The following is a 27,393-nucleotide window of genomic DNA, read 5'->3' as shown; positions in this document are numbered from 1 at the left end:
AAAATAGCCCAAGAAGAAACTGAAACAGCAGCTTAAGTGTGAATGCATGCATGGATGGCATGCTTGGGCAGCAGAGCACCTGTGTAGCAAGTGTGAGGCCTTGAGTTCAAGCCTCAGCACCACCAAAAGTAAAAAGAAAAAGGATTCACTATTTTCATTAAAATAAAAATCTTAATTCTTCCAACAAGTTAACAGAAGTTTATATAAACAAGCTCTACTTATGTTTATTTCAGTAAGAATGGAAATACTATTAATATATAATTATTTCTTTTCTTTTTTGTTTTTTTTTTTGGGTCCGGTCGTGGGACCTGAACTCTGGGCCTGGGCGCTGTCCCTCAGCTCTTCAGCTCAAGGCTAGTGCTTTACCACCTGAGCCACAGCGCCACTTCCGGCTTTTTTTCTTTTTGCTTATGTGGTGCTGAGGAATCGAACCCAGGGCCTCATGCATGCAAGGCAAGCGCTCTACCACTGAGCCACTTTCCCAGCCCCTATATAATTATTAATAATTGATCATCTCTCTGCCTTTTGGAGAGTTGGTACTGTGAGGCTTGAACTTAGGGCCTCTTAGGCCCTCAGCTTGATTTTTCATGGCTAGAACTCCTCCCTTTGAACCAGCCTCCAGTCCAACATTTTGCTAGTTAACTGGTTTCTCAAAAACTTTTCTATGGGCGCCAGTGGCTCACGTCTGTAATCCTAGCTATTCAGGAGGCTGAGATCTGAGGATCGAGGTTCAAAGCCAGCCCAGGCAGAAATATCTGTGAGACTCTTATCTCTAATAAACCACTAGAAAACTGGAAGTGGCGCTGTGGCTCAGGCGGTAGAGTACTGGCCTTGAGCTGAAGAGCCCAGGGACAGCGCCCAAGCCTAGAGTTCAAGCCCCGCAAGCGACAAAAAAAAAAACCTTTTCTGCCTTTTTTCTTCTGAACCAAAGTCCACCAGGTCTCTCTTCAAGTAGCTAGTGAGTCACTGGTACCTGCCTGTAGGGCATAAGAAGGTTAGTGGTATAATCAGTGGTAGAATACCTGCTTAGCTTGCAGAGAGAGCTTGTTTTCCCCACCAACACACATACACACAAATTAGTGTATGTGTTTTTATGTTTTCAGCACGCACACGCACACACACACACACACACACACACACACACAAGGCGTGAAACTCTGGATTTGATCACACACACACTCTCTCTCTCTCTCTCTCTCTCTCTCTCTCTCTCTCTCTCTCTCTCTGTTCTGGGAATTAAACCCAGGGCTTATACAAGCTAGACAAGCACTCTACCATTAAACTATATATCCCCAACCTTTTCCAATTTTATCTACCTGAAAAACCAATGTATAAACAGTATTCATGAGAGAATCAGTTGAGTTACTTGTATCATAGAACTCTTAGAGAACACTAAATAGCTTATAAATAAACATCTGGATGCTTTGTTCAAGACTGGGACTCAAACTCAGTTATTTAATTTTATTTATTTTTTGTTGGTCGTGGGCCTTGAACTCTGGGCCTGGGTGCTGTCCCTCAGCTCTTCAGGCTAGCGCTCTACACTTGAGCCACAGTGCCACTTCGGTTTTCTAGTGGTTTTATTGGAGATAAGTCTCAGGGACTTTCCTGCCCGAGCTGGCTTTGAACAGTGATCCTCAGATCTCAGCCTCCTGGCATGAGCCACCAGTGCTTGGCTCAAACTCAGTATTTCTCAGGACGTTTGCTCATTGGCTGGCACTCTACCACTTGAACCATACTTCCATCCCCTGTCTAGGTGTTTTTTAAGTATTTAATTTTTTTGACAACTGACAGAATTATATAATAATTCAGGAGCTTAAAATTCTTTTGAAATATTACAAAAATATGAAGTCTTAAATGGAACTGAAGAGACTTATCACTTATAGATTCTAGTTTTCTGAGTAATATCTTTAGATTTTAATTCTAATATTAAAAGCAGATTTAGTCTCAGTTCCCTAGTCATCTGAATAAATGAGATTAAGAGTTCTGTGGACATAACACATTATTTCAGTAAGTTTATAAAATAGTGTGAATATGATATACATTGCCACCTTATTTTGGAAAATTAAACATCTGAATGAATGTCTATCAATCAGCATGGTAGTGCACATCTGTAATCCTTGCGAGGAGGCTGAGATATGAGGATTTCAAGTTAGGAGTCAGCCTGAGCAATTTAATAAGACTTAAAGTGTGGGGGTGGAGGGGAACACAGGGAGATTGCAGAGGAGACACTGGAGTGTTCTGACATTAATGTTAGACTATCAGTACAAAGCCAGCAAGTTAATACAGCTACTTTCTTATATAATCTACTGATTCCCTGAGCAGGATCCTTTACAATGCTGTCACCTATGTGACTTCATATTCCATTAATAATGAACAAGTTACACATGGTTTATGGGAAATACCTTTGAGGTGACTTAAAGGTGAGCTTTAAACAACTCTTGTCTGTCAAGTCCTGGAGATAGATAGTGAATATAGAGCCTCAGACCACTACATCCTTTCTTCCTTTTCTTTTTTTTATAGAGCACAACATTAATGGTTATGAAAATATCTAAGATTTATAGGCTTCTTACTGGTTTTCATGCAGAGCAGCAATCTCCATCCTATCCCCTGCTGCTATTTCTAATACTAGCAGCAATTAAAATCTGATTTACTAATCCCTCACTGCTGCCTCTCCAACTACTCATTTTTCATTTTTGTAGAGCCTTAGGACTGTAACAGCTGAGCATCATGATGCTAACACCTCCTCAGCCAGGGGAAGAGGCACCTAATACAGATTCTTCAGAACAAAAGTCACATATGAGCAAGATCAGAATAGTATGAGATCTAAAAAACAGGTAAAGAAGGAATGAAGAGAGCCTGAGTGGCAGCAAAGGTGGACGCAATGTCTTTTTACTGAGAAAAGATTTTCCTTTTGCTTTCTACAAGATAATTCATAGTGGTCATGTCAATTAGGAAACTCTTTTTCATTCCAAATTAGAGGTTATGAGTTAGAAAAACAAGAAAACAAACCTTTTTTTTTTTTGTCATTCATGTGGCCTGAACTCTGGGTGTGGGCACTGTCCCTCAGTTCTTCAGCTCAAGGCGAGCATTCTACTACTTGAGCCACAGCACCACTTCCAGCTTTTTCTGCTTATGTCGTGCTGAGGAGTCAAACCCAGGGCCTCATACATACAAGGAAAGCACTTTCTCACTGAGCCACCCTCCCAGCCCCAAGCCTTATTTTTATTCCCCATCTTTCCTTATTCTTGACAAATGAACCTGCTTTTGAAAAGATAATTTGTTCATTTTCCATAAGAAAACATATTTCAGCCACTGCTGATTTTATCTCAGTAGAAAGTCTCATGGAGGTTAATCTTGAGAGTAGTAGCCTCCCTAGTTAAGGAAAACACATTATTTTATGCTAAATGCAGGAATTTTCTCCACTGACTGCTGTCTAGACAGATAGATTTTTGGTCAGTGAAATGACTGTTTTAAGGTTTTGTTTTGTTTTTGCCAGTCCTGGGGCTTGAACTTAGGGCCTGGGCACTGTCCCTGAACTTCTTTTTTTTCTGCTCAAGGTTAGCACTCTACCACTTGAGCCACAGCACCACTTGGGTCTTTTTCTGTTTATGTGGTACTGAGGAATTGAACCCAGGGCTTCATGTATGCTAGGCAAGCACTCTACCACTAAGCCACAATCCTAGCCCTGTCTTTAAGAATCTTAAAATTCTAAGTATGATCTGCTTAGTGACTCCTGGGATTTTAACCAGTATGGAAGCTAAAAGGTGATTCCAGCTTTCGGTTGGCTGCCCCTCCCCTTTGGGCAAAACTTCTTGTGTATCTGGATGAGGATGATGTGGTGTAGACTTGAGTATTTGGCTCATGAGGCTGAAGTGAATGTAGCCACACTAACTTTCTCTCAGTGCTTTGCAGCAGTTGTTAGTTTAAGACCTAAAACAAAAACCAAAACTCTACAGGGGCACTAATGTACTTGATTTTGTTACTGCTTGCTGTTGCTTCACCTTTCCTTCCATATCTTGCTCTTATGCTTCCTAATGCCTGAGCAGACTGCATCGTCAGAGCGCCGAGGAGAGTGGGAAATCCAGCCCAGCCGGCAGACCAATACCTCATACCTGACGTCTCACTTGGCTGCAGACCGCCATGGGGGATCAGTGCAGGTACTTACTGCCTTTATTTCCTTTTCCTGGCCTCCCCAGCCTGACTTGGTAGAATGCTGGCTTGCTTTGAAAACTTGGGCTCCTTTTGAATGGACACATAATAGCAAGGGTGAACTGCTGAGTATGCGTAGCTGACTATGCACTGATTTTTGCCCAGGTTGACTGGGGTAAGAGTCACTTAGTGAAATAATTGCTTCATGTCAGTGACTAAGAAACATCTATATGATTTCTAATCATTGAGTTAACCTAGCCCTATAACCTTGATCCACGTATAATAGACTACAAAAATATCAGCAAGGTAGAAATGTGTTGGGTGTCAAGCCTGTGAATGTTAAAGAGTCCTGAAGCATATCAGTATTTGGGGGATAGAGGTCTAGAGGACTGCATATCTAGCTCATTCCATCATACTGTGTGCTTTAGTATATGATAACCTGAGAGTATTTGTTGTTGTGAGTCACTTGTTTCTGAGTGGGTATCCAAGAAGTTGGAATTTCCTTTTTTCTTCCTGGAGTAATTGTGGTCTTGGAAAATTATTTCTGATTTCATTTGGACTGGTTTAAAATTTTTCTTCTCTGTTTAGTATGAGGACCCTTTTGTGGATCTTTTTTCTTTTTTCTTTTTGGACTATTTTAAAGTCTTGAGTGAAATCCAGTTGAGTACGGTGAACTCTTCGTGGGTGGAAACATAGCTTGATAGGCTGGGCTGTTACAACAACAAGTGATTCTCTGAAAGTTCTTATCATTCAGAGGAACTGAAAAAAAGCCTCAATTAGGTTAGAATAGAACGTTGAAGAAGTCAGCTAGGCGGCTAGGCACCGGTGGCTCACGCCTGTAATCCTAGCTACTCAGGAGGCTGAGATCTGAGGATAGCAGTTCAAAGCCAGTTGAGGCAGGAAAGTCCTTGAGACACTTATCTCCAATAAACCACTCAAAAACCGGAAGAGGCACTGTGGCTCAAGCTGTAGAGCGCTTGCCTTGAGTTGAAGAACGCAGGGACAGCCCCCAAGCCCAGAGTTCAAGCCCCACAACTGACCAAAAAAAAAAAAGTCTTCCAAAAAGAGATAGATTAAAAATAGGAGAAATTAGTATAAGAAGATTGAAGAGTCAGGCGCTGGTGGCTCATTCCCATAATCCTAGCTACTCAGGAGGCTGATATCTGAAAATCGCTGTTCAAAGCCAACCTGGGCAGCCAAGCTCATGAAAGTCTTTATCTCCAGTAAATCACCAGAAAACTGGAAGTGGCACTATGGCTCAAGTGGTAGAGTGCTAGCCTTGAACTGAAGAGCTGAGGGACAGCGCCCAGACCCAGAGTTCAAGCCTCACAACCAACCAAAATAATAAAGATTGAAGAGCGTCAAGGAGATTTAATTCAAAGGCGTTCCAGAGATAGAATAGAAAAACTGAAGGAGGGGCTGGGAAGGTGGCTCAGTGGTAGAGCACTTGCCTTGCATGCCTGAGGCCCTGGGTTCGATTCCTAAACACCACATAAGCAAAAAGAAAAAAGCCAGAAGTGGTGCTGTGGCTCAAGTGGTAGAGTGCTAGCCTTGAGCTGAAGAGCTGAGGGACAGCGCCCAGGCCCAGAGTTCAGGTCCACAACTGGACCCCCCCAAAAAAAAAAAACTGAAGGAGGAAATCATTAGCAAAGTAATTTCCAGAACTGTGTTTTAGTCTTATGTCAAAAGTCATATGTACCCCAGCTGTTTTTAAATGTTTAAGAATACATGCAGGGCTAGGAATATGGTTTAATGGTAGAGTGCTTGCCTTGTGTTCATGAAGTGTCCTGGGTTCAATTCCTCAGTACCATATGAACACAAAAAGCTGGAAGTAGTGCTGTGGCTCAAGTGGTAGAGTGCTAGCCTTGAGCTAAAGAAACTCAGGGAGAGCCGGGCACTGGTGGCTCACGCCTATATAATCCTAGCCTCTCAGGAGGCTGAGATCTGAGGATCATGGTTCAAAGCCAGCCTGGGCAGGAAAGTCTGTGAAACTCTTTTACTTTTACTTTTTTTTTGGGGGGGGGGGGTCCAGTCGTGGGGCCTGAACTCTGGGCCTGGGCGCTGTCCCTCAGCTCTTCAGCTCAAGGCTAGCGCTCTACCACTTGAGCCACAGCGCCACTTCTGGCTTTTTTCTTTTTGCTTATGTGGTACTGAGGAATCGAACCCAGGGCCTCATGCATGCAAGGCAAGCGCTCTACCACTAAGCCACCTACCCAGCCCCCGTGAAACTCTTATCTCCCGTTAACCAAGTGGCTCAAGAGGTAGAGCACTAGCACGTAGGGACCGTGCCCAGGCCCAGAGTTCAAGCCCCATGACTGACAACAACAGCAACAAAAAAGAAACTCAGGGACAGTGCCCAGGCCCCTCAGGTCAAGCCCCAGGACTGGCATAAAAACAAACAAAAAAACATGCACAGGGCTAGAAATGTGGCTTAATGGTAGAATGCTTTGCCTAGCACACATGAAGCCCTGGGTTCGATTCCTCAGTATCACGTAAACAGAAAAAGGTGGAAGTGGCACTTTGGCTCAATTGTAGAGTGCTTGACCAAAAGAAGCTCAGGGACAGTCCCTAGGCCCTGAGTTCAAGCCCTAGGATTGACCAAAAAAATAAAATAAAATACATGCACAGGAAAAAAAAATGTTAGTATAGGTGACATACATAGCCAATAGGCCACATCCTGCCTTCAGCCTTTTTTGTTGTTGTTGTTGAGCACTGAGCCTCTCTGTGTTCAAGGCTAGCTAGTGCTCAAGGCTAGTGGCTCTATACTTGAGCTACAGCGCCACTTCTGGCTTTTTTCTGTTATGTGATACTGAGGAATCAAACCCAGGGTTTCATGCATGCTAGACAAGCACTCTACCACTAAACCACATTCCCAGGCCAGTATTTTCTTCTTGAATTTAGGTTTTCCACACAAAAGAGATTTATAGAAATACTAGGATGGGAATGAGATGGGTCTTCCCCATTAAGAAGATTAGAACAGGAATGTAAAAATGAGCCAAAGAAGATATGATAAGCATATCAAGCAACTGGGAAGTGCCTGTTGTCTATACAAACACCAAGAAATCTGGAGAGGGGTTGGGAAGGTGGCTCAGTGGTAGAGCGCTTGCCTTGCATGCATGAGGCCCTGGGTTCGATTCCTCAGCACCACATAAGCAAAAAGAAAAAAGCCGGAAGTGGCACTGTGGCTCAAGTATAGAGCCACTAGCCTTGAGCATTAGCTAGCCTTGAGCTGAAGAGCTGAGGGATAGCGCCCAGGCCCAGAGTTCAGGCCCCACGACTGGCCAAAAAAAAAAGAAGGAAGGAAGAAAAAGAAGACAATACTATTTTTCTTTTCCAAAGATTATTCTGGCTGGGCGCCAATAGCTCATGCCTGTAATCCTAGCTACTCAGGAGGCTGAGATCTGAGTATTGCAGTTCAAAGCCAGCCTGGGTAGGAAAGTCTGTGAGACTCTTATCTCCAATTAATCATCAGAAAACCAGAAATGATGCTGTGGTTCAAGTGGTAGAGCACTCGCTTTGAGCTGAAGAGCTGAGGGACAGTGCCCAGGCCCAGAGTTCAAGCCCCATGACCGACCAAAAAAAAAAAAAAAAGTTGTTCTGAAGTTGTTTATATTAAAATACATAAGAGGAGATGGGAAGGTGGCTCAGTGGTAGAGCGCTTGCCTTGCATGCATGAGGCCCTGGGTTCGATTCCTCAGCACCACATAAGCAGAAAAAGCCAGAAGTAGGGCTGTGGCTCAAGTGGTAGAGTGCTAGCCTTGAGCTGAAGAGCTGAGGGACAGTGCCCAGGCCCAGAGTTCAGGCCCCACAAGCGACCAAAAAAAAAAAAAAGTCTAGGACCAAGGAATGACTTTGGTACACAGCTCTGCTGCTTTGACATTTTGGAAAATAGGACATGTAACTTAAAGTTTTGAAATTCCTACAAGGAATATTACCAAATTTAAGGAGTAAAAATCAAAATAGTACTTAATCTTTCTCCTGGATTACCCATATGAGCTTGTGTAATATAGCTAGAATAGTGGTATAAAATGTGTTCATAGTAATTATGAATAAAGAGCTCAGGGACAAAGCCCCATTACTGACACACAAAAAAAACAAAAAACAAAAAAAACTATGAGTCTTTTTTGAAGTGTCATTTCTAGAAGTCCTATAGGATATCCTACACTTTTTTGTCTAATTTTTAAAATAATGATTAGATTAATAAGAAAACTTCGCTTATTTTTCCTTTTTTTAAATGTCAGTCCTGCAGCCTGAATTCAGGACCTGGGCACTGTCTCTGAGATTTTTTTGCTCAAGGCTAGGGCTCTACCACTTAAGCCACAGCTCCACTTTTAGTTTTTAGGTGGTTAATTGGAGACTTTCCTGCCCAGGCAGGCTGAGAACCATGATCCTCAGAACTCAGCCTTCTGAGTAGCTAGGATTACAGGCATGAGCCAGTGATACTTGGCAGAAAATCTTTTTATTGCAGAAGGCAAATACTATTTTGTATAGTATTTATTATGTCAAGATAAGGTCAGGATGGGCTCTACATTTTGTGAATATGGATCATGATGTATGGTACATTAAACAATAAAAAAAAGATAAAAGTCGGGTTTCTTACAAATCAGATACTAACTTTGACTTAGAGAAGTTTAGCTCTCCCTTTAACCAATCCAGATTTAATAATGTAGATATTTTCTGCTAACCACACAGTATTATTTAAAATTTTTTATAATTTATGTTCTTAATAAGAACCATAGTTGGATTGGGAAGATGGCTCAGTGGTAGAGTGCTTGCCTTGCATGCATGAGGCCCTGAACGATTCCTCAGCACCACATAAGTAGAAAAAGCCAGAAGTGGCACTGTAGCTCAAGTGGTAGAGTGCTAGCCTTGAGCTGAAGAGCTGAGGGACAGCACCCAGGCCCCAAGTTCAGGCCCCACAACCGACCCCCCCCCCCCAAAAAAAAAGAACCATAATTATTCTGATTTAAAACATGGTGGCTATAAATTGCTGGTAGGTAGTATTCACCATCTCTTGCAAAGACTATATGTACTAAACAGTTCTCCCATCTTCCTCTATGATTGTTGAGGAATGTATGCAAATAAGCTGCTAGTAAGGACACCAAAACTAGAGACAGATAAGAATAAACATTTGTAAAGTCAGGCACTGTGATTCACACTAAATCCTAACTACTCAGGAGGCTGAGATCTGAGAATCGTGGTTCAAAGCCAGCCCAGGCAGGAAGCTACGTGAGACTCTTATCTTCAATTAACCATCAGAAAACTGGAAATGGCGCTGTGGCTCAAGTGGTAGAGCACTAGCCTTGTGCTGAAGAGCTGAGGGACAGCACCCAGGCCCAGAGTTCAAGCCCCATGAATGACAAAAACAAAAAAACAGCAAAAGTAGACAAATGCAAGAAATTCTTATTTCCAGTTAACAAGCAAGAAGCCAGAAGTGAGTAAGTGGTTTAAGCTGTGGAGCTGTGAGCAAAAAAGGTTAAGGGAGAAAGGCTCTGAGTTCAAGCCCTAGCACTAACCCATCTACACACATACACACACACACCAATTGTAGCCGGTGATTAACAATGAGATAAACATTTATTGAGCTATTACCATACATCATGACATATCATAGCCCTGGATAGGCATTTTTTGTGCATTATTTGAACTGCAACTCCAGTAGGTAAGCAGCATTGTCCCATTTTACAGACTAGGAAACTCAGGCATAGAAAGATTGTGAACTTTGCCCAAGGACCCACAGCAAGTAAGTGGTGGGAATGAGGTTCAGGCCCAGAGCTGACTAATTCTGGAGCCCAGTTCTTATTTGCTATATCTTGCCACCTCCATTATTATATACCAGGTATTATACTCACTACTGTCCTATACATTTTTTATATAATTCTTTCAACTTGTAAGAACAGTCTCAAATAGAAGTTACTTACCCAAGGGCTTACGATATTCGAACCATTTATCCTATTTTGTGGTTCTCTCCCATGTTTCAGCCAAGATCTTTAACAGCAGAATGGTTTGTCCAGCGGGGTCCCTTTTCCCACTCCCCAGCACCCACATAAACAGGAATCATGTGCTGGAAATGAAACCAAGTGGCAGAAGCAGCTGCATCAGCAAGAGAAGCCTGATCGGGTCCACATTAACCAGATGACAGGAGTGAGAGCTTCCATTTACAGTCCGGGGACCATCAGTGAGGAGTGGGATGACATTGAACCTGAAATAAAAGTCGTTGAAATAAGACTGGCTTTCCAAGGGAAAGTGTTTCCTTACCATCTTCCCTCTCACCAGAGAGGACAAGCCAGTCTTGTTAAATAACTTCAAAGTGGTCAAAAGCTATGAAGAAATTTCAAAGGAAAGTGTGATTGTTTATTATCTCTGATGCCTACTCTTGGTTTCCTTTTCAGAATTTTTTTAAAGTTCATAATTACTGAATCTATGAACTTATAAACTGAAAGGAGTAGAATTTATCCACTATGTTCAAGAGAATAGAATGAGTTTAAGTCAGCTGTGACACCAAACATTGTGGTTCGTGCCTGCAGTCCCAGGACATAGGTGGTGACACAGGAGAACAGCAGGTTAAAGGCCATCCTGGTCTACGTAATCAGTTTGAGGCCAGCTTGGGCTATATAGTGAGACTGGACTCAAACAAAAAGGAAAAGATGACAACTATGCAATTGCATTTTAATTTTCAATTTAATAAAGCACTATTGCATTTTTGTAATATGTAAAAAAAAAAATCAGTTTAGAACAAATTTCTATCCTGTAAATCTACAATGACAACTCTTGGTTAAGTCATTTCTTAATGCTTCCATCCATTAAAAGAAAGTAATAGGATTAAAAAACAAAAGATGGAAATGTCATTCATAGGACAGCTGTCCCCTATAGACAGATGGAACTTCAGGCAATCCCAGCCTAAGAGCTACTCCTAAACTTCTCAGGAGTGGCTAAGAATACCTAATTATAAATCAAATGAATAAAATAACTAATAATAAAAAAGTGAAAAAAATGACCTCTTCATAAGGTTTTGAGCTTTAAATTTATACACGTGGAGCTAGTGTATCATAGTGCCTGACAGAAAGTAGGTACTCATTGTGGAAGTTACTGTCATCATTCTATGATGGGATCTTGCTCTAAATTGAGACAATAGGCCCCTGAGGGCAGGAAAACAAACATTCCTGACCCTGACTGGCTAGTATCTAAGCTTGAGATCAGATCCCCCTTAGTGACCTGCCCTACCCCTGGCAGGAACCTCATATTGCCTTGGTGCTTGTCACAGTCTACCTTTCTGTTTCAGGTGGTTAGTTCAACCAATGGAGAGCTGAACGTGGATGACCCCACTGGAGACCATTCGAACGCACCAATCACAGCTCATGCTGAGGTGGAGGTAGTGGAGGAAGCTAAGTACGTCCATCTTTCAAAGGGGCTCTGGAACTGTGGGTTGGAAAATGTTTTCTGTTTCTGTGTGCTTCTCATCTCAGACTAGATTCCTCATGCTTGTGTCTACAGCTTTCTTCCTTGACCACTTTATTTTTTTGCATGGTACCTTAAGGCTGCTGCCACCTTTAGCTATGATCTCTGGAAAGATAGACTTAGTGAAATAAAATAATTATGTTATGAGGGCTACCGTAGATAGTTACCATAAGCTTCCTGGTGCCCTGGAGGGGTTTTTTTTTTTTTTGCTTCCTATTGGATGCAGAGACAAAACCTAGACCATGGCCATGGTGACTGATATTAAATGTCTGGTTGATAGCGGACATCTCTGGAAGGGTTTCACGGCTGTTTCCCTCTCAAATGATTCTAGACTTAGAAAGAGTAAGTACATACGTCAGGCAAGAAAAATCCATGTCTGTGAGAGTCTTGGGTAAGAAAAGAAGTACTCCTAGTCCCAAGAAAGTGGGGTGGCCACCTCACTTTCTTTTCTGCTTCTCTTGCATGTGTATGTCTTGCCCTGTCCATACCCTTGGCCCCTTGATGTTCTCTGCATGGTCTGTGTTTAAACTCTTAAAAGAGTCTGGGGTGGAAGGTGAAGTGATTGTTGATTCTACTGCAAAAGCAGCATTTCTACCATCTCTTTCCCTTTTTCCTCATTCCAAACTCAGATCAAATTCCAAGAAAATATCACATAGGGAGAAAGAGAATCATAATGTAGATGACTTTTCTTGTAAGCCTTTTTAGAACATTCAGGATATACCAGTAACTTGTTCTCCCTGAGCAATGTATTTGTAGTACTAGTGTGCCCTACATGGTCTCTTGAGCACCTATATAGTCCAAATACAAGCCACCTTTGGGCTTAAGTCCACAGTGATGCCTACCAAGAGCTGAGTTCTTCCTCCCAGATACATTTTGCATGCTTTTGCCCATCTGGTGAGCTTGCTTTGCCTTCAGGAAGTCCTGTCCAACAGATGAGAAGCAACTGAGAAAGACTTGGGCTCTGTATCTTATTGAGCTCCTGCTCAGATACTCTTCTCCTGGCCCATAGAGGCACTAATACCTGAGGCAGGTGAGGAGGGAGAGTGGTGCCCCAGGTTTTTCAGTAAAGAAACTTGCTCCATATTCTCAGAGACTTTGGAGATTTTAATAGGACTCAAAATGTTGCTGTCAGGCTCCTCTACTAGCAATATGATGCTCCCACCTCTGGGCTCTTAACCTTCACTGTGCTTTAGAGTAACCTGGGACAGGTTAGAAAATACAAATGCCTGAGAGATTCTGACTTGAAGTTTTGGTATCTGGCCTGAACATCAAAAAATTTAGAAGTTTACGCAATTCTGTTATATAGCCAAGTTAGAACCACTGTGCCACACATGCCCTGATCATGAAAGAGAGCTGTACCAACCCCCAATTTATATTTGTAGCTCTTTTTAGAACTTTATCTAGTCTGTTCCTCTGAGAGAGTTTCATGGTATACTTCGAATAATAACAAGATCAAGGGGATCTTTTAGTAATATGATATGCTCTAGACAGGCTTATTTCTTGGACCTTTTCATTTTGTTTCATCCTGGCAAACGTGTACACTAGTTTTGTATGTGAGTGTGATGTTTGTCCTATGTGTAAGATAGGGGATCATTCATACAAAGTATAATGCAGTGTATTCTGTACACTACCATCTGAAATATGAAAGGAGGTTAAATTCTTTCCATTTAGCAAATAGAACCACTGGTCTCTTTGCCACCAGCTGGAAGTTTGGCTCTTGGAAAGGTGTGGAGGCTAAAAGAGGCAGTTGCATTTGCTTAGGGCATTTTGTGTGCAGATTCCCTACTGGTTTTATAAGTTGCCAATTCATCTTGCTTAGGGAACTGTCAGGACTCAGATGTGTTATTCTTCTTGGCCTTCTGTGTGTATGGGGGTAAGAACAGGATAGCCATGTGTCTGATCATTTTCCTGGGAAGAAGTCACAGCTAGAAAATCCTGAGGCATCCGCCTCATTGCTCATAGCTGTGATGCCATTTGTGCCTCTGGCCCTGGGAGGGAAGAGGTTAATAATGGTGTTACCCATATTTCAGTTCAGCTTGGGTATTGGGGAGACTGAAGCCTTTTGATTTGGGTTTCCTCACCCAGCTTGTATTGTGTAAAGGTGAAAAGAAATGACAGGGTCTTGGTTATCAGATGACTCTTTGACTTTCCTTTTTCTCCAGCTGCAGGACAGCTACAGTATGGTTGGAAGAGTGGTAAGGGCAGGCAGCTCTTTGGGTGATTTTGATTCTAGTCAGAACATAGGAATTTTTCTTATCCAGACTTCAGTTATAAGTTAACAAATCGAGGTCTCATTTCTCCAGAGAATTAATAAGCATAGACGTTAGTTCCTTCTCTGCTAGGTATACCCAGCCTTCCTCTGCTTCATCTTCTGATAAAATACAATGGTCTCTTAACCTTTTTCCCTCTACTGGAGGAGTTAACCACTAGCTGCTTTGCTCAGGCATATTGTGCTTAAAAAAAAGAAACAAACCTAGGGATAGGTTTCTCTTAGAATAGGGAGGTTGCCTCAGCCCTGTATAACTTCTTGTCCCCACCTTGTGTTGGGACCAAATGACTCAGGTTTGGTGCTTGACGAAATTCTCACAGGGAAGGTCATTTTGCTCCTTTCCCAGCTGCCTTCCTGGAAGTTGTCTAGCAAAGCCCCCTTGAGGCTCCCACCCCTTCTTTTCTGTTTTGTCTTCCCACTGAGACCCAGCTTCCAACTTAATGCTGTCAGTGTCCCTCCCCTCCACCTCAACGTGGGGACCCAGTGGCCTGTTCACCCTCGCTCAACAGGAAGAAACTAAACACAGACACATTCTGCATGTTTGCATGGCTCGCAGGGCGTGCCTTCCATCTCACCTCTGTGGACTAATATCTCTTTCTCTCTCTTCCTTTCTGTGTTTTTCTCTTTACATACTCTGTAGCTGCCTGAAAATGCTCAACCTGTGGTGAGTCCTCTCTCCAGTCCACATGCAAGGGGAGCAGACCAGACTAGGCTGGGATTGGCAAAACCAAACAAAATGCCTTAGAGTCATTGAATGGCTTCTACATGCCTCCTTGTGCCATAGCCACCTAGTTGGGAAACTAGATCCACAAGGTGGGAACGGGGCAGGCCTGTACCCAGGAATTAAGTCTATTCCATCTTTCCTTTCACACCACCTCATTCATCTCTGCCTCCTCCTGCCAAAACAAGAGCACAAAGTATCCAGGATCAGCTCTTTAGTGATAGCTAAATGGATTTTCTCCCAAATAATATGACAGAACCAAGGTAAGAGGGTAAGGTTTCTACATGAGTCATTTAGAAAGCAGTTGTTTCCTTACCACTGCAAGGACAGGGTTGTTGCCAGATAACCCCACATTCTGCAGCTTGGTTTCTAACTTAGAAACTGGCTTTTCTGGAAAAATCTATGACTTTTCTTTTGGGCTCAGCTAGCTCTTCCATCTCTAGAGTATAAGTCTTTGAAAAAAAAAGTGAATTCCTGGGGGATGAGGTGGACATTGTGCTGCCCTGTGGGGGTTTGTTTGGTCTGTTTTCCATTTATTGTCATTTTCTTTGTTCCTATAAGAGAGGATAGTGGGCCAAGGCTGATGACTCAGCTGAGGGAGATACTGGAGACTCCTAGAAAAGGCTCCTCAGGTAGATTCTTAGGAACAGCAGAGGTATATGCAAGAAGTGCTAACCGATTCCTGTTGGTGAGGAACTTTTTTGCTGTAAAACAGGGTCCTCTCACTAGCTTTATTCCTGGATACTACCTGTGGTCTTCCAGGTGCCCCTGAACTTGCTGGTTTGTTACAGTCAGGAAGTCTAACTCTCTCACACAGTCTGTACACACAGGCTATGTTTTATACCACACTACCAGCCTGCCGTATTCTATGACTACCTCATTTCGGTGTCTCTCCAGTTACCAGGTTGGGCACTGATTTCTGAGGCCCTAACTTATCTAAGCCAAAGAATTCACAGGGGTTTCCCTAGGAATGAGGATGTGTAATTTGGGTTTTATGAAGATAAGATTTGTAGTCTTTAGGGTTTCAGAGTGTGTTTGGCCTGTTGGTTTTGCAAATATGTGTGTATGTCATCTGACATTTGTCATGGTCTACTTTTTTCCTCTGAGTTGCCAGGTCACTAAGTAGTATTATGCTTCAGGGAATATTGGGTAGTATTATAGTGCTACCCTAAGTAGTAGTATGTTCATCAAACCCTGTGCTTGGCACTCTAGGGGGTACCAGGTCCTGCCTTAAGAACTTAGGTGCAGAGCTGGGAATGTGGCTTAGTGGTAAAGTGCTTGCCTAGTATTACGAAGCCCTGCCTTCGATTCCTCAGTACCGCCTAAACAGAAAAAGCCCACAGTGGCTCTGTGGCTCAAGTGGTATAGTGCTAGTCTTGAGCAAAAGAAATCTCAAGATAGTGCCCAGGCCCTAATTCAAGCCCCAGGACTGGCGGTAGAGGGCGGGGGATGGGGAAGAATGCTGTCAAGCTGGAGAGACATAACAAAGGCATATGAAAGAACCAGAAAATATGCTAGGACCCTTATGTTATCATTCCCAGAAGATTGAAGAGGTGAGAGGTCACTGTGAGTGGTCAAGAAAGAACTGATAGGAACAGCAGGACTGGAGCAAAGGAAGAATGTACCAATATGGTAGAGAAGAGGAACACAGCAAGGCAGTGGCTGTGAAGGGAGAGAGAGCCAGGATGCAGTGAAGAAGCAATCTGAAAAAGTGCTGGGCAGAGGTCTGTAGGAAAAGTGCTTGATGCTCCGAAGTAGGAAATCTTGAACTGCAAAGAGTCAAGGAATCTACTGGGAAGGAACCTAAGACAAGAATAACTGATCACCTGCCCTTACTCTCCTCTGAGAGTAACAGATCTGTTCAGTCTATCGGTGGACTTGGTCTAGAGTTAGCTCAGTTTAGTGGATCCTGTTGCTAGTATTTATCTCTGAAAGCAAAGATTTAAAAAAACAGATTGTGGATATAATTAGTAGCTTCCACTGTTGAAGTTTTATAGTTACTAAGAAAACTTGAGGGCTCTAAATTTAAAATATATACTTCTGAACCACAGCTAACACTTTTCTCCAGTGAGTGATTCAGCATTGCACATCAAATTATAATGTGTTTGTAGGCAGACATTAATTCATATGATTTGTCTTGGAGGAGTAAAAAGAGATGTAATTTTGTACTTTGAGATGGATCCAGTATTTTTGCTTTTTTTTTTTTTTACTGCTTTTATTTAAAAGCACATAAAATCATTCTCTTAGCTGAAATCTTAGCCTCCTGAACTACAGGCAAAGCTCAAGTGGTAAAACATTTGCCTAACAATCTTGAGCCCTGAGTTCAATTTGTTAGTACCACCAAAAGAAATGAAAAGGAAGAAAAAAATGTTAGTAATGCCATTCTTACGAGAGAACAAGATGTTGAAATATTGGTGCTCCTATGAAAATTTGTCTTCTTTTCTTTTGCTGGTCATGGAGCTTAACCTCAAGGCCTGGGTGCTGTGCCTGAAACTCTTTGTGCTCAAGGCAGTGCTTTGTCACTTGATGCACAGTGCCACTTCCAGCTTTTTCCTTCTTTTTTTTTTCTTTTTTTTTCTTTTTTGTCCGTTGTGGGGCCTGAACTCTGGGCCTGGGCGCTGTCCCTCAGCTCTTCAGCTCAAGGCTAGCGCTCTACCACTTGAGTCACAGCGCCACTTCTGGCTTTTTCTGCTTATGTGGTGCTGAGGAATCGAACCCAGGGCCTCATGCTCTACCACTAAGTCACCTTCCCAGCCTCCCTGCTTCTTCTGAGTAGTTTATTATAGATAGACTTTTCTGCCCAGGCTAGCTTCTAACTGCAGATCCTCAGATCTCAGCCTCCTGCGTAGCTAGGATTGCAGGCTTGAACCACCAGCACCCAGCTAAATTTGTCTTCTTAACTATTAATTTCTAGACATTCAACTTGGAAAATGTCTATTTCTAATATGTATGGATAGCTAAAAAGACTTCTTTTCTTTAACTCTTTCCAAAGGTTTCCATTAAGGACTTTTTTTTTTGGTCCGGTCATGGGGCCTCAACTCTGGACCTGAGCTCTGTCCCTCAGTTCTTCAGCTCAAGGCTAGTGCTCTATCACTTGAGCCAGAGTGATACTTCTGGCTTTTTTTTTTTTTTTTTTTTTTTCTGCTTATGTGGTGCTGAGGAATCAAACACAGGGCTTCATGCATGCAAGGCAAGCACTCTACCACTGAGCCACCTTCCCAACCCTCCATTAAGTACTATTTTTAAGCAATCAAAAGTATTGATTATTTCTACTTAAAAGAATTTGTTCCATTTCCAAATATATATATATATATGTATGTATACACACACACATACACACATATATGACACTTGCTTAGTTAGTTAAGTATATTCACACCCATTAATAATAGTATTTAAAAAGATGGTGGTGGGTTGGAAGTGTGGTAGTAGAGTACCAGCCAGTGGGTGAAAGTGTCAGATACTGAGTTTGAGTCTTCATCTCTAACAAAAAAATGTTTGAAGAACCTCTTTGTTTTTGTTTTTTTTGGGGGGGTTGTGGTCGTGGGGCTTGAACTCTGAACCTGGGCACTGTCCCTGAGCTCTTCAGCTCAGGGCAAGCGTTCTACCACTTGAGCCACAGTGCCACTTCCTGTTTTCTGGTGGTTAATTGGAGATAAGAGTCTCAGGGACTTGACTGGCTTTGAATTTTGTATCTCAGATCTCAGCCTCCTGAGTAGCTAGGATTGCAGGTGTGAACCACCAGAGACCCTTTTTTAAAACTCCTATTTTTAGCTTGGAGGCAGAGGCAAGGCTCAAACACATGCTAGGCAGGTACAAGGCCAACCCCCAGTACTGCCAAAGAAAAACTCTTTATGTCTACAATTTCCAAGTTTTGTAATTCATCTAAGTACAATTCAAGCCCACCACTTGTTTGTTTGTTTATTTATTTTGGCTGTGGGGCCTGAACTCTGGGCCTGGGCGCTGTCCTCAGCTCTTCAGCTCAAGGCTAGCGTTCTACCACTTGAGCCACAGCACCACTTCCAGCTTTTTCTGCTTATGTGGTACTGAGGACTCGAACCCAGGGCTTCATGCATGCAAGGCAAACACTCTACCACTGAGCCACCTTCCCAGCCCCCCATTGTCTGTTTAAATGTTTATTTCTTCTAAGAAACTTTGTGTATGTTTTAACTAATGCATCCATTGGTTATAGCAATGCTAAGTCGTCTGCATGGAGAAGAACTCTTGGTTGTCATAGAGAACCTGGTCAGGGGTTTTGGAAGTGAGTACTAGTTCTTTATTTCTGTATGAATATTCCTTTCCTTAAAACTGAAAGGATAGCCAGGTGCTGGTGGCTCATGCCTGTAATTCTAGCTACTCAGGAGTCTGTGAAAAGAAGATCGCAGTTCAGGGCAGGAGTAGGAAAGTCTGTGATACTATTAACTCTAGTTAACCACCTAAAAACTGGAAGCCCCGCTGTGGCTCAAAGTTGGTAGAGTGCTAAGCCTTGAGCAAAAGAGCTTAAGGACAGCACCTAGGCCCTGAGTTCAAGCACCATGACTGGAAAAAACAAAAACAACAACAAAAACAAAAATTGAGCAGATTTGGTGAAAGATATTAAAGATAAGTTTTTTAGAAAAGTTTTTCTTTCCAGGTCAAGCAAGTCTGAGCTTACACTTGTAACTTTACTCTTGCCTCATCTGGCTTCTTTGACTCATCCACCATCTTCTGCCCCTCATGCTCTCATTTTCTGTGTCAGTTCCTGGAAAAGACCCTGTTTTCTGTACCAGCCTTCATCTGGATTGTCTAAGCAAAGCCATGTTTCCTAGTCCAGAGTAAGAAAGGGCTCTGGGAAGAGGGATGTCAGAAGTGAGGCTGTTTCTCAAGAGGTAGCCCTTGGGGGAACCCCAACCTCTACGATAAGTAAGCCTTCCCTAGCCTGCTCTGCACAGTAGCAGCAGTCTCTGGGAGCTGAGTGGGGACTCTCTGCATCCAGAGAGCCTCGTAGGGATCAGCTCCCCGGATGGACATTGGTCCTTCTAAGAAAGGTTCTCCTGCCTACTATGCAGCTGCACGGGAACAGGAATGGGGCAGAGAGATGCTTTAATCCTGGTGGGTAGCACCATGAGATCCTCTATGATTCCAAATCTTATTCGTTTGCCTTGCTTTGACCTCTTTACACACTGACTAGTGAGTGGCTCTAATTATCAAGTGTACAGACAATGCAGACTATTTTCATGCAACCCTGAGGATCCCCAGCCTTGATTCTAGACAAAGGTGGATCATCTGGGTTGGGTTTTAGACTAGGAAAGAAGCCCTCTTCATGTTCCTTCCAGAATACCTTCCATACCTACCCTTCAGCATTTTGGTGATTAGGTTGGGTATCTGCAAATTAAAATAAAGCAGTTCAGTTCTTTCCCTTGGCTTTCCTGGAAAACACTGCCTGCCACCTCTTGTGTACCCGCCCACCCATTAGAGATGGTAGGTGGCTCTGTGGGTGGGTACCGGGGGAGAAATCCTACTCTGATATTCAGTAAGCACAATCAGGCTTCTAGCATTGACTTGCAATGTTCCTTGTGCTATAGGTGCTGCTGTTTCTTTAAGAGGAAAAGGAAGAAGACTGCTCAGCGCCACAAGTGACCAGTGCCTCCCAAGAGTCCTCAGGCCCTGGGGACTCTGACTTGATTGCACCTGCAGCTCCTGCCATTTCTCATTGGAAAAGACTCCTTTGTGGGGGAGGATAGAGATCCAAACCAAAAAGAAGAAAACAGATGCCCCCAGAAGGAGCCAGTGTGGGCAGCCAAGGCCCAGTGGATCAGTGGCCATCCCAAACCTGTCTGACGCTCTGAGCAGGTCCCAGAGCTGCTGCTCTTACACTGCTTGCCCATGGGGCTGCTTGGTCAACTCTCCTTCCCATTGTTTACAGTGAAGGTGTCATTCACAAAAACTCAAGGACTACTGTTCTCTTCCCACCTCTTCTTTTCTCCTGGTTCTTGTTCTACCCTGAACCCTCTCCAGGATCAAAGCTAGTGAGCAGAAGGCTTTGTCTAAGGAAAGGGGCTCAAGAGGTTGGGGGTATTGCCAAGGAGGTAGGAGGAAGATGGTAGACCTGGGCTGGAGGAGAACCTTCTCTGGTTCCTAGGTGTGTCTGGCAGTTTGGCTTCCTTTCCCTCTGCTCTTGGGCAGCCTCTAGCCCAGTGGCCAGGTTCCTTCTTCCTTCCCTCCTGCAAAATTACACTGTAGGACACAAGCTGTGAGAAATCTGCAGTCTACTGTCCCTGTGTGTTGGCGTTCTTAGCTCTTTTGACAAATTCCTTTCTCCAGGCAGTGGTAGGACATGCAAATTGCTCTGAGCAAAGGAAAGAAAACTGACTTTTTTGCACTTTTAGTTTTTTTTTTGTTTTTGGTTTTTTAAAAAAAAAGAAAAAAGAAAAAAAAAACCACGGCAGATGCATATTGTGTCTGGTTCTATTGGGGGTTTTATTTTTTTCAGTTGTGAGGGAACAGGCCAGCCAAGCCATTCAGAGAGAACCTGGGTCCAGAGGACAGACTCAATGGAAAGTTCGACTTGCAGCCCCCGGAAGAGAAGAAGCCAAACTCTGTCACACTGAGTAAATACTCAGGTTGACAAGGAAACATACTTGAATTTTCATTCATCTTCTCAGCTGCTGAAGAAAAGTCCCCACCAGAGCCTCTTGACCTAATGAGCCTGCAGTTTGTAAGCCCAGCTCTCCTGCATGTGAAGTGAGCAGCCCAGCCAGACTGACCAGGAGACAGCCCGTCCCAGAGAGCAGATGCTTAACAACAAGAAAACAACACAAATGTCTTTTTCCTTCACTGCCAGGGACTTCCTACTAGATAGCCATGTTGACTCTCTGGTGACAAAATTACTGATTAAACAGCCACCACCACAATGCCACTAGTGGACAAAAAGAGTGAACCTGCCTTCCAGCTAACTGCCAGAGAAGCCTTGGGGTACAGCATCATATGTCCAGGAAAAGAAAATTGGTAATACCCTGGCTGCCTCAATACTGAGTTGTAGCATTCAGGCTGGCCTGCCTTATCAGAAACAATGCATACAAAGATGTCCAACCAGGTCTGTAACTGCAGGTTAGAACTTGGCACATATGGCTGCCAGTGACCAGGAGGGTAGGATTGGTTGGTGCTGGAAAAAAAAAAATACTGGTGAAAGGATACTGTAGAGAAAAGGTCTAAAATTATGTTCAGTTGAACATAGACTTCTTCCAGATAAGATGGCCATGCATCTACGCACGTTTTTTTCCAGTGCACCATCTCTACCCGCCACCATGCCGTATTTGCATGACGTGCTTACAGCAGAAAATCTTGGTTCCTCGTTCCCTGTTTTGAGGACCTAATAATATGTGGGGGTGGGTAACTCTTGTCCTGCTCCATTTTCGTTCGAGTTAAGTGGCCTTTCCAAACAGTGACTTCTCATTCCAGATGTGACCGAAGGGATTTTTCACATCAGGAAAAGAGGTCTGGTATCTGAGAGCGAGGAGCTAAGCGTGCAGGACAGTGGCTAGTGACTTGGGGAACACGGAAGTTCTTGCCTCTGGCTTGTGGAGGGCTGTCTTTTGAACTGGAGTATGGGGATATTTTCTGGTAGTTGACATTTCCTGACACATCACTGGACGTAGCTTACATAGAACAGAAGTAGCATTCTTGTAAGTCAGCCCTTGGCCTTCACCTGTTCCATTGAATCTTAACTAGGGAATAAGCTCTTCACTGGCTCCTGCCCTGCTCAGCTCGCTATATAAAGACTGCAATCTGCCATTTCTTTACAAGGAATGTTTCTGCATATGAAATAGTGGCAGGGAGAGACTGTCACACCTTTCCCCACAGGAATATTGGAGTCTGCTTCCTTGTTGTTCCTTCCTAGTGCTTAAAGTCCATCACCGAGATTTTATGATCTCTCATTTGGCATTTGGGCAACTTTTAACTCCCCATGTAGAAACTTTGAGCGTCCTCATCCCAGCATAGAAAATGCCTTGCCTCTCAAAGGAGGGCAGGGGAAATGGTGGCAAAGCCTGGAGCATCCTGGCACTCTGTATCCCCCCTAAGTGCCTCCCCCCTCCCCCCTGCATGCGCAGGAGAAAAAAAAAATCAAAGACAGTAAGCAGCTTGGCTTTGGGACTGTCTTGCTGAGCTCTTTTTTCTTTTGTCTAACTTTAGCTTGAGTTGTTAGCAGGAGTGGGGAAGGGTGCTTGCTACTGTATTGTCCTCACCCTCCAGCCCCTGCAAATTCCCACCTTACTAGATGTTTAGGTTTTCAAGACAAAGCTGAAGAGCTCTAGGTCCCTTTAGCATGCAGGGTAATGGTGATTTTTTTTCCAAGGCCATTGACACTCCAAGGTGGTCTCAGACCTAAGATACTCTGTTTTGATTTCCTTAAAAAAATTTTTTTTTAAAAAAACGAAAACCCCTCAAAACCAAGGACCCCAGCAGCATTTCGGCCACCAATTCCATTCCCACCAGCACACCAGCTCCCCCCCCTGCCCTGTCCATTTCAAAGGTAATCCCTCTCCCTGCCTATGCCCTAAATCCACTTGAACTTAGTTAAGAGTTGTCTCCATTTCACAGCTGTGATGCCTGAGGATCATTTTCTTTTGAGAAGAATGTCATCATGTTAAGGCTCAGCATCTGTTCATTGAAATCCATTAGGAGTTCTCGCAAGCCCTCGCATCCCTCAGGTACTGAAGCCTGCACAGACTGGGGCAAACAGGCCAGGAAGCCACCGGGACTTATGCCTGTGCAGTCACGAGGCTCAAGTGTGAATCACTTGGCCTCTCATACCTTGGCACTTTGCTGAGTTCTGATTCCAGACTTCCTACTAGAGAGAGTGGAGCATCCTGCTAGCGGTGAGCATTCAGGACTGCCTTAATCACCATTCTGTGTCAGCGTCTGTCTGAGCCAAACAGGGTTCAGGAAGATATGTAATGACTAGATTAGCTGCTAGTTCAAGAGCTGCTGCAGGCAGCAGAGATCCTGAGGTTTCAAGTAGAAGTGTCGATTATTTATTTGCAGTGAGCTCCAAATATATAGAAATGGTCCCTGTCCATCTTCTCTAAAGTAACTTTTTCAAACTTTCACCCTAAATCAGTAGAAATGTGCTACTAGCTCTGCTTCAGTGTCAATTTTCAGTGTTAGTAATCACTTTAATGCCTGAAAAATATGCAAGTGGTAATGTTACATTAAAGTGATCTCTAACATCATAGCCTTAACTTTTTCTTTTTTTTTTTTTCCAACATGGATGATAGAATCCCTTCCTAGTGAGCAAGCATGGCTGCATTCCTCAATGAGCAAGCAGCCCTTAAAGGAACTTGATTCTCTGATGCATCCCTCCCAAACCTACCTGCCTCCTGTATCCAGGCCATTGCCACCAGTTTTCCAGTCCCACCAAGTTGCCCTGACCTGACAATGTTCCCCAGCGTCAGAACCATGCTGGGGCTAGGGCTTCTCATATTGGGAGTTTGTAAGGCCATACAGCCAACATTGCCTTTGCCAGGCCACTGCCACCATCCCCATGGTTACCCCTAGGTGGTGAACGAATTACAAAGACCCTCAGGGAGCCAGGAATACTAGGTACTCCATCTGGATGGGCCATGTGGATGACAGGCATTTAGCTATGCTGTTCTTGGTTTTGCAGACTCCAAGTAAGTCCCATCTAGAGACTGATCACCATGACTTCCCCGTGCTGGGATTTCTTCCTTTTGAGTCTGGGTTTTTTGTTTTTGTTTTTTTAATTTTTTGGGGGGGGTGGGTGGAGGCTGATTCTGTGAAAAAGAAGAGGCAAATGGCCATTCTGTTAGCTTTGTAGAGTTTTGAGCAGTGTTTTTGCCATAAGTTTTGGAGTCTTTGGCCCAATCAACAGTCTTAAAAATGTGTTCCCTTACTCCTTTTGCACGTGACTTAGGTGCAGAAGAATAGGTTTCTCATTGTATTCAGAATAGTAAATAGGTCCCTGATATAGGCAATAGTAGTTGACATATTTTCTCAAAAACTAACCAGGAAACCCACTCCAGTATTTGTAGGTCAGCTTACAAAGGAAAAAGTAAGCATGTATTCCATAATGTTTCTAGTCTGATAACCAAACTTGATGTTATAAAGAAACCCCAGTTTAATGTAGACGGGATTTCTTTGACTTGTTTCTCTCTTACTCCTCACAATCATTTTTCCGGTGCCATCACCACCTTTCAGGTCTTAGCAGTGGGTTATCCACAGTAACAAATTGGGGGTCTAGTGCAGCCATCATCCCAGGAATGCACAAGGGGACCATTGTCCGGACTGCCGCCCCTCCCCCCCAACATGTCTTTCAGGGTAGGTGAGACATTTTCAGTGTTCCTCTTCTTGGGCTCTAGACCAAATCCCAGGCCAGCGTTTGCACCAAAAGTCTTTCAGAAGGCTTATCAATCTATTAGGAGTGTCTTGGGAAAGATGAGCCATTTCTTTGGGAATAAATATATTTATAGGTGTGGGGGGGTAATGATTGCATGTGTGTGTGTACTCATCTGTGTGAATTTCACTAAGACAGCCAGGCAGCTGGGAGCCAGGAGTTCCCAAGTATTTGCAGAGGTAAATCAAGTGTCTAAGCAAGCTGGCTCTGGGAATGAGGCCCTTTGTCAAGCAGAGAAAGTAACAGCAGAAAAGATAAGATACAAAACCAAAAATATAACTCCCCAGTGGAAAATAATGATGATTTAGCAATTCCCATTGTATATCTTACGTGATCTAATTTATTATATTATTATTTGTCTGTTTCTTTCATCTTTGCCCATTATACTCTTGAAAAGATGTTGGAATGTTGACTGAATTTTTTTTAACTAGATAATGTATAAATCAACTGTGGAAATTAGTTTTAATCGTGTGACATGTCTTGTAAATGCCTTTTTGTTTTTACCTTTTTTTTTTTTTCCTTAAGATATGTAATGTTTCCTAAACCCTGGCACTGGTCAGTCTCAGCTGTGAAATTGAAACTTTGTAGTATTTTAAACCATGAATGTCAAATTTCAGGTGTATTTGAAATGGTTCCTCCAAGAGAGAGATTTGTAGAGTATTGGGGAAAAAAACGATCTGCAGAGGAAGTAGCTGCCTTTGGAGAAAATAGAAAATGGGTCTTGATGCATTATCTCAGAGTAGCCCATCTCCTAGGGCACCATGGAAAACACAAATGGGATCTTTAAGTATACCTCTTCCCAATTTGGGGAAGAAAGGACTCAGTTTGCACCCTTTTTGTATGTACAATAAAATGTCTTACCTTTCTTGGCTACTTTTACTTGCTTGGTTCACTGGTTTTTAGTCTTCCCAGGCTCTTTTTTTTTTTTTTTTTTTTTTGTCGGTCGTGGGGCTTGAACTCTGGGCCTGGGCGCTGTCCCTCAGCTCTTCAGCTCAAGGCGAGCGCTCTACCACTTGAGCCACAGCGCCACTTCCAGTTTATTGGAGATAGGAGTCTCATGGTCTCTCCTGCCCGGGCTGGCTTTGAACCGCGATCCTCAGATCTCAGCCTCCTGAGTAGCTAGGATTATAGGCGTGAGCCACCAGCGCCCGACTCTTCCCAGGCTCTTTTCTAAGGATTAGATTAGGACTAAATTTGATGGGGGAAATAATACTGCATGATACTTTTCTTCTTTCTTCATTCTTTTCTTCATTCCCATGGGTTGAATTTTGCCTTCCTTGAGTCACTTCAAAAGTAAATATTCTGTGGGGGATGGAGGGGGCATTTGCACCAATGGCTCAGGCCTGTAATCCTAGCTACTCAGGAGACTGAGATCTGAGGACCGTGGTTCAAAGCCAGCCTAGGCAGGAAAGTCTGTGAGACTTACCTCCAATTAACTACCAGAAAACCAGAAGTGCCTTGAGCTGAGCTCAGGCCCAGAGTTCAAGCCCTACAACCAAAAAAAAAAGATTCCTAGAATCTAGACATTATCAACTTACATATTACCATCTTTGGATCTCAGCTTCCTGTGTAGGATTACAGGTGTGAGCCACCAGCACCTGGCTGGTAGCTTTATAATTCTATTCTGCTAATGAGGAACTTGTGTACAGGACAAGATACAATATCACGATGATGTGGGGTTGGGAAGGTGGCTCATGGTAGAGCGCTTGCCTTGCATGCATGAGGCCTTGGGTTCAATTCCTCAGCACCACATAAGCAGAAAAAGGCGGAAGTGGTGCTGTGGCTCAGGTGGTAGAGTGCTAGCCTGAGGGACAGCACCCAGGCCCAGAGTTCAAGCCCCAAGACCGACAAAAAAAAAAAAAATATCATGATGATGTGCAGTGTTGTCACCAGTGCAAAAAGAGAACTAACTGACCACATGATTGACTGGTTCCAATTTTTTTTTTAACTACTCAATTACTCCTTATAGTAGGCAAATAGGAACAGAAACATAGTTGCTTGGTTGCTGGCCCCAAACTCAGGATCTGCTATTTCAGCCTCCTGAACATTGGGATTATAGGCAGGTACCAACACCATGCCCAGGAGGAGGAAAAACCATGCTTATCATGAGAGAAAAGTTGTACACCAGACATTTCATCTACCAACTTGATTTGTTTTCTTTCAAAAGAAGGTTGAGGGGCTGGGAAGTTGGCTCAGTGGTAGAGCGCTTGCCTTGCATGCATGAGGCCCTGGGTTCGATTCCTCAGCACCACATAAACAGAAAGGAGCTGGAAGTGGTGCTGTGGCTCAAGTGGTAGGGCGCTGAGGGACAGTGCCCATGCCGAGTTCAGTCGCCATGACCAACAACAACAAAAAATAATGTTATTAAGAATCAGTTCAAAGCCAGCCCAGGCAGGAAAACCC

General features: G+C 43.4%; 1 protein-coding gene across 3 annotated transcripts in view; it reads left to right on the top strand.

Moving 5' to 3' along the window:
• Csnk1g1 (casein kinase 1 gamma 1) overlaps positions 1-25,863 on the top strand; it is a 158,704-nt gene extending 132,841 nt beyond the window's left edge. For all 3 annotated transcript variants that reach the window (XM_042687714.1, XM_042687711.1, XM_042687713.1), the window contains 3 exons: positions 4,047-4,157; positions 11,432-11,538; positions 20,162-25,863. In XM_042687714.1, the coding sequence (XP_042543648.1) occupies positions 4,047-4,157; positions 11,432-11,538; positions 20,162-20,216 (273 nt within the window). In that variant the 3' untranslated portion in view covers positions 20,217-25,863. The remainder of the gene's footprint in view (positions 1-4,046; positions 4,158-11,431; positions 11,539-20,161) is intronic.
• Positions 25,864-27,393: the final 1,530 nt, after the last annotated feature.

Source organism: Dipodomys spectabilis, unplaced genomic scaffold, assembly GCF_019054845.1.
Source record: "Dipodomys spectabilis isolate Male_0828 unplaced genomic scaffold, ASM1905484v1 ptg000108l, whole genome shotgun sequence".
Lineage (NCBI taxonomy): Eukaryota > Metazoa > Chordata > Mammalia > Rodentia > Heteromyidae > Dipodomys > Dipodomys spectabilis.
This window is presented reverse-complemented; position numbering and strand designations above follow the sequence as displayed.